We start from the raw sequence: 6,964 nt of genomic DNA, 5'->3' as shown, positions 1-6,964 counted from the left end.
AGTTATTGCTATGACAGTACATTGAATTTGGAAATTGCCTGACCTCCCGACTACTATGCTAGGGGCACTAGGGAAGATTAGCTGCCTCTCTCCCTCTTTTGCTCAATTGTGCATCCCACACATAGGAACAGGGTATCATTGTTTTAGAGGCAGATGAATGGTTTTCAAGAATCATTTTACCATTTGCATGCTCTGTTAACCTTGAGAATTTTCCTTAGCATTTCTAAACTTCAATTTTCTCCTTTTTAAAATGAAAAAAAAAAACCACTATAATCTGTCCAAACAAATCATAGAGTGGTTTTAAGTTGACAACAACTATGTGCAAATGGGCCTTTGTGAACTCTGATGGGCTTTACACAATCTCCTGAGTATATTATTTATATAAATAGTGTAATTATATTCTTTCATGCTCTTTTAGGTCATGAAATCTGATGTAATTACAAGCAAAAAATACATCTGGTATTTACTAGGTTAGAAGGCATAAAAATGTGTGTAACAAGATTAGAAAAAGGTTACTTCTCCAAGAAAGGAAAAAATAAAAGAAAGAAATGCTGTGGGATTGTATTGGACTCCTGACAATGGCACCAACTTCACAATGTGATATTAATAGATTTTGAAGGATGGGGTGAGAGTGCCGAAGTTATGACAGTATCCTTCTGGTGTTTTCTTTGGAGATGAAAGAGATAAGGCAATTTTTAAAATGTATATCCTAGATGCTTATTTAGCTCATGACCCTTTCAAAACATTTGCAATCACTCATTTTGATGATTTTTCTGATGTGACTAAATCTTATGAGTTATTTTTATTAAGATCTTGCAAGGTTGCCAGACAACTAATTGCGGTGGAAAACAGCCAAGGAGCAGGGCCAAAGTGGTGCACAGTGTGGACTGTTTCTCCAGCCTGTTAGTTATCTGCGTTCCTAATCATTCCAAAAACCTTTTTTAAATCTGAACAAATATTTGTCTGGATACTCTTTCTTTTCAATTTTTGTGTCTGTGTCATGTGTGCATTTATAACTTACTTATCTCACTAGATTGCCATCTCCTTCCAGGCATAGTCTGTGTCTTGTCTTATCTTGAAGACTACTGGTAGGATCTAATATAAGTTTAGGCCACAGGTCTTCCTCTAACATGGATCCTTTTGGCTGCAGGAAAAGGAGTTTGGGTTGTAGATGGGACTAACCTCCTCACTAGATGTACACATTTTACAATTATCTTTACAAAATTTGCTCCTTATCTTCTCATGATGACTCCAAAGAAGAAAAGAAACTTAGCTTATTCCTTCACATGAATTCATGCATCAAACACTATTGAGTGAATTTTGCATGCCAGGTTCTGTGTTAGCAACTGGAATGACCAAACAAATGTGACAAGAATTCTGTCTTAGAGGAACAGTTGAATAAGGATTTCAGAGAAAGAGAAGCTCAGAGAAGGAGAATTCCAGCTGAATAAAGTCATGGGAAGCAACACCCCAGCTGCTGGGCTTTAAGATTAATATGTATTTGTGCCTCATGTGTTTTTTCTATCCTGGCTGACTTTTTTTTATCAATTAATTTCTTTTGTAATTTGCAAACATTTTATATATTTGTAATGTAAAACATAATGTTTCGATACATCTGATGGTTGTGACTCAGAGTGGGCTGTGGTTAGCACACAAATTGCATCATTAATTCCATATTAGTCTATTTTAGATAGACAGATAGAAATAAATCAAAGGGAAGAAGATGATTTGGAATTTGTGTGAAGCAAATGAGACATGTACATACAGAGAAGGTCAAGACATGGGATGACTAATCTCACCAAATAGGAATATCTCTCTTTGTGAATAAATACAGTAATATATGTAGAAAGACACTCATTACAGTATCATTTAAAAGAGGAAAATATTGAAAACCATGTAAGTATCAAATATATTAGCAACCACAGAAATATCTTCTTATCATTTCTTCATTTCTTAGGGCTATTTTGGGGGGGATACTTTTTTCTCAGTTTCTATTCATTTTTAAGAGCTATTTTTTGTATTAATACATCATATATGTTGTAAATATTTTCAGAGTTTATCGTTTGCATTTAATTATTTCCTTTGCTGTTATATGTGATATTCTAGTTTTTAATTAGTTGTACTTATGAGTCTCGTACTTTTGGTTTCTGCTTTTGGTATCATGCTTAGAAAGACTTTCTCGGGAGTACAGCTCTTTCCTTTCCGTCTGGCGGCAGCCATCAGGTAAGCCAAGATGGGTACATACAAGTACATCCAGGAGCTATGGAGAAAGAAGCAGTCTGATGTCATGCGCTTTCTTCTGAGGGTCCGCTGCTGGCAGTACCGCCAGCTCTCTGCTCTCCACAGGGCTCCCCGTCCCACCCAGCCTGATAAAGCGCGCCGACTGGGCTACAAGGCCAAGCAAGGTTACGTTATATATAGGATTCGTGTTCGCCGTGGTGGCCGAAAACACCCAGTTCCTAAGGGTGCAACTTACGGCAAGCCTGTGCATCATGGTGTTAACCAGCTGAAGTTTGCTCGAAGCCTTCAGTCCGTTGCAGAGGAGCGAGCTGGACGCCACTGTGGGGCTCTGAGAGTCCTGAATTCTTACTGGGTGGGTGAAGATTCCACATACAAATTTTTTGAGGTTATCCTCATTGATCCATTCCATAAAGCTATCAGAAGAAATTCTGACACCCGATGGATCACCAAAGCAGTCCACAAGCACAGGGAGATGCATGGGCTGACATCTGCAGGCCGAAAGAGCCGTGGCCTTGGAAAGGGCCATAAGTTCCACCACACTATTGGTGGTTCTCACCGGGCAGCTTGGAGAAGGCGCAATACTCTCCAGCTCCACCGTTACCGCTAATATAAGTAAAGTGTGTAAAATTCACACCTAATAAACAATTTAGGACAGTCATGTCTGCTTACAGGTATTATTTGTCTGTTAAAACTAGTCTGCAGATGTTTCTTGAATGCTTTGTCAAATTAAGAAAGTTAAAGTGCAATAATGTTCGAAGACAGTAAGTGGTGGTGTATCTTGTTTCTAATAAGATAAGCTTTTTTGTCTTTGCTTTATCTTATTAGGGAGTTGTATGTCAGTGGATAAAACATACTGTGTGGTATAATAGGCTTAATAAATTCTTTAAAAGAAGAGAACTGAAACTAGCCATGTAGATTTGTCTGGTGCATGTGATGAAACCTGCAGCTTTATCGGGGTGATGGCAATACTCTGCTGGTTTATTTTCAAGTGGCTGCGTTTTTTTAGTTTGGCAGGTGTAGACTTTTTAAATTGGGCTTTAGAAAATCTGGGTTAGCCTGAAGAAAATTGCCTCAGCCTCCACAGTACCATTTTAAATTCACATAAAAGGTGAAAGCTCCTGATTCAGTGCCATGGTTTCATGGTATTCAATGACTAGTGGTAATGGTATTAACACTGGTATGTTTTGAAGTTGAAAGTGAGATAAAATGATTAGCCTTAAGATTGGTAAGCTAGCAATGAATGCTAGGGTGAGAAGCTGCTGAGCCAGTGGCCATTAGATAAATACCTTTCAAGTGTGAGCTTAGACGTCAACCCTAAAATAACCGTAATGCTAATTGTGATCATTATGAATCCCTTCAGTCACATTAGGGGGAAAGTAGTTGGGTATAAGTACCTCATTCTTAGTCCAGTCAGTCTTTTTTTTTTTTTTGAGACGGAGTCTCACTCTCGCTAGTCCAGTCAGCCGTAAAAACATCTTGGATTACCCACTCTGTCCACTCGCGTAGGCTACCGAAAAAGTCACAAGTGCATGGTTTCCAATCGTATGTGTTTCCTGCAGTTATTTCTCGTTCCTGGCCAAACTACCCTAAAAATCCTTACCATTCCACAAAGTTGGACCATCACTTGTGCACTCACTTTGAGTATACCACCACATTGCATTTCTGTTTGCATCATGTCTTCCAGGAGACTAGACTACTGTTTTCCAGGATGAATTTGAGTGTAAAGAAAATGTAGACAAGGAATTGCCCAACCAATTTTAAATTCTGACTTTGCTGACTTAATTTAAATGCTCGTTCTGAACCAATTTTCTCCTATCTTCTCTAGGGGTTTCAAAAGGCTCAGTTAATTGATTTCCAGGAAGTACTCATAGCAAGTTCATAAAAGTTCTTGAGACCTAAATTTCTTCACAAAAAAAGAAAAGATCTTAAGTCATACATTTTAATTGTGTAGAGGTTGTTCAACTAAAGGAATCAATGTCTATTAAACTAAAAAAAAAAAAAAGACTTTCTCCACCACGATGTCATATAAAGTGTTTATTTTCTCCTACTGTCTGTATGGTTTAATTTCTTTATATGTAATTATTTAATCTTGATAAAACTTATAATGATAAAAAGTAATAATCTAACATTCTCCCTTCCCCAAGTAGTTAGGCAATTTTCCCATTGCCAGTTGTTGGAAGTATCTCTTTTATGACAAGCTTCTGTTTTAGATGTGTCTGGTTTTGCACTAGTACAACACTATTTAAATATAGTTCTGTACCACATTAATTCTGACAGATATTATCCCCTCCTCATTACCTACTTTTATGTATTCGTACTGTACTTTTTATTTATCCAATACCAGGAAGAAACTAAAATATCAAAAAAAAAAAAGGCAATAAAAAGGCTTTAGTGATAAAGAACCAGAGCATCTCTTGTAAGAAAGAGAAGCAAGAGTATGAAAGACTTTGTTGGATGGTTTCAAAGAGGATGAAGGTTATCTAACAGAGGCATCCAATTCTGATTCAACTTTATTAGTCTCTAGACTCTGTTGACCCAGTTAATCCTGTAACAACTGCTACTTCAACAGATTTGGAAAGCAATTTAATAGCCTACAGAGAGCTGCCGTATAATACCCAGAACTAAAATAACTACTGACTGACCAGACATTCCATTAAAATAGGTAATATTTGTACAAGTCATTCATACTTGGGCAGAAAGTACTCAAACCATGACTTTCATGACCAACCAGTGGTAATGAGATATTTCTGTCTAAAACAGCAATGTAGTTCTAGTGACCACACTGTACCTAATATGTAAGGAGGCTCAGGCCTGCCCTTGGGGATGCACTATTCTTCTTTTCTCAGAGTAAAACTTTGTGGCACAACTATTACAAACAGACTTAAAAAAAGAAATCAGAGATACAGAAGCATAAGGAACTGAAGAGACTTATTATCCCACTCTAATCCCCAAGGGTGGAAGTATTTGTTGCTTGTTATAGGTCTACTTTTTAATAATCTTATTACTAAAATTATTTTCAAGGCAAATAACATAGCATAATTTTAAAGTTATAAAATGCTAATCTTATTACTTTTTCATATAAAGGGAACCAGTGAGATTGAGTCTTCCAACACCACTGGTCTTACTATCTCAGATTAATAGATTTAAATTTAACTTCGTTCAAGAGCCAAAAGCCCCATTAGGATATTCTGACAAGTTGATTATTCAACCTCTACTTGGATATATCCATGGTCTGAAAACCTTTGTAAGCTGGCCCATTTTGCTCCTTAATTTTATTAGGTCAAAATATCTCTCCCTATAACTTCTATGGTTTTGTCTCCTGGTGCCCCACGGAACACATCTACCCAGTCTTTGTTAAGTCAGCACTTTAAACATTTAAAGAGAGCAAGCTTCCAAAGATCTACAAAGATCTCCAAGCTGACCATTCTCATTGATCTCTGGGAGCTAGCTGCCCCTCAAATGATGCTATTCTCTGGATTTTTTTGGTTCCTTTCTGGGTTTATCAGAATCTAGAGCTCCAAACCCAATGAATCATTTTTTAAAATCTGCTGTATTTCTCTTTGCATTCCCAATGTCAAATAGAGTTCAACATGTACATAATAGGTTCCTATTAAATATTTGAGAACATAAACGAATTAATGAGATACTCTTGATTGCTTTCATGACGATTTTAACAATTATACAAACTCAGTTCTGTGTTCTAACCAGAACGAAATTCTTTCACACATATTGCTGCATTCCTTGAAGTGTGTGAGAAAAAAAATCATACATGGGCAGGTTAAATAAATTTTGGCTTATAATTTGCTTAAGGAACTTCAAGAGTTATACCAGTTGTATTTTATTGTTATTTTGTTACAGTTCTAGGATCCAAAGCAGAAATTTGGTGTGTGGCAGTTCTATGTATCTCACAAAGGAAGATTTCCTGTGGAAAGTTCCTGCAATGTCCCAGTGCACAGACACCGGTCTTTTTTTAATGTGCTAGTGCTAAAGTAGTGTGCCTTTTTTTTTTTTTTTTTTTTTTTTTTTTTTTTTTTTTGAGATGGAGTCTCGCTCTGCTGCCTGGGCTGGAGTGCAGTGGCACGATCTCGGCTCACTGCAAGCTCCATCTCCCGGGTTCACGCCATTCTCCTGCCTCAGCCTCCTGAGTAGCTGGGACTACAGGCGCCCGCCACCACGTCCGGCTAATTTTGTTTTTGTATTTTTAGTAGAGACGGGGTTTCACCGTGTTAGCCAGGATGGTCTCGAATTCTTGACCTCGTGATCCGCCCATCCTGGCCTTCCAAAGTGCTGGGATTACAGGCGTGAGCCACCACGCCTGGCCACGTGCCTCTTCGTTTAATGACCTAGTAGTTTGTTTCTCAGCTGCAGATTTCTTTTGTTAGTGTTTCTGCCATTGCCAGAGGCATTTCTGTTGAACCTGGCATCTGTTAGTAAACTTTCTCCAAAACAAAGCTAATTTAGCTTTTGTAGTATATGAAGCCCTTCTAGCTCTTTCCACTTTTGATTTTATTTCATCCCTAAATTGCCATCATATGGAGGTCATTTTTAACTGTCTTTTTCCCAGTGATTTATTTTTCCTAGTGTATTTTTTTTTCTCTTGGAATTTGACCTTGGGCATGTGTGCATGAGTTTTACTTGGGACACTTTCTATTAATACCCCATAACTTTTCCAATTGTCTTCTGCTCTTTTCCCATCCTTCAGCCTCAACTTCTTGGTCCAAGT

The 6,964-nt window shown here is 37.7% G+C and overlaps 1 protein-coding gene across 2 annotated transcripts; it reads left to right on the top strand.

Moving 5' to 3' along the window:
• The first annotated feature begins 2,187 nt into the window (after window positions 1–2,187).
• LOC134732963 (large ribosomal subunit protein eL15-like) lies at window positions 2,188–6,410 on the top strand. Of its 2 annotated transcripts, XM_063620453.1 has the most exons (2): window positions 2,188–2,597; window positions 6,287–6,410. In XM_063620453.1, exons 1-2 carry the CDS (start codon window positions 2,234–2,236, stop codon window positions 6,388–6,390), a joined length of 468 nt encoding a protein of 155 aa, XP_063476523.1. In that variant the 5' UTR covers window positions 2,188–2,233; the 3' UTR covers window positions 6,391–6,410. The 2 variants fall into 2 exon arrangements, with proteins under 2 accessions (XP_063476523.1, XP_063476522.1); XM_063620452.1 differs by lacking the exon at window positions 6,287–6,410 and having other exon boundaries at window positions 2,188–2,895.
• The last annotated feature ends 554 nt before the right edge of the window (window positions 6,411–6,964 follow it).

Source organism: Symphalangus syndactylus, chromosome 17 (assembly GCF_028878055.3).
Source record: "Symphalangus syndactylus isolate Jambi chromosome 17, NHGRI_mSymSyn1-v2.1_pri, whole genome shotgun sequence".
Classification (NCBI taxonomy): Eukaryota; Metazoa; Chordata; class Mammalia; order Primates; family Hylobatidae; genus Symphalangus; species Symphalangus syndactylus.
The sequence above is the reverse complement of the archived record's forward strand: the minus strand, read 5'-3'. Positions and strand labels throughout refer to the sequence as shown.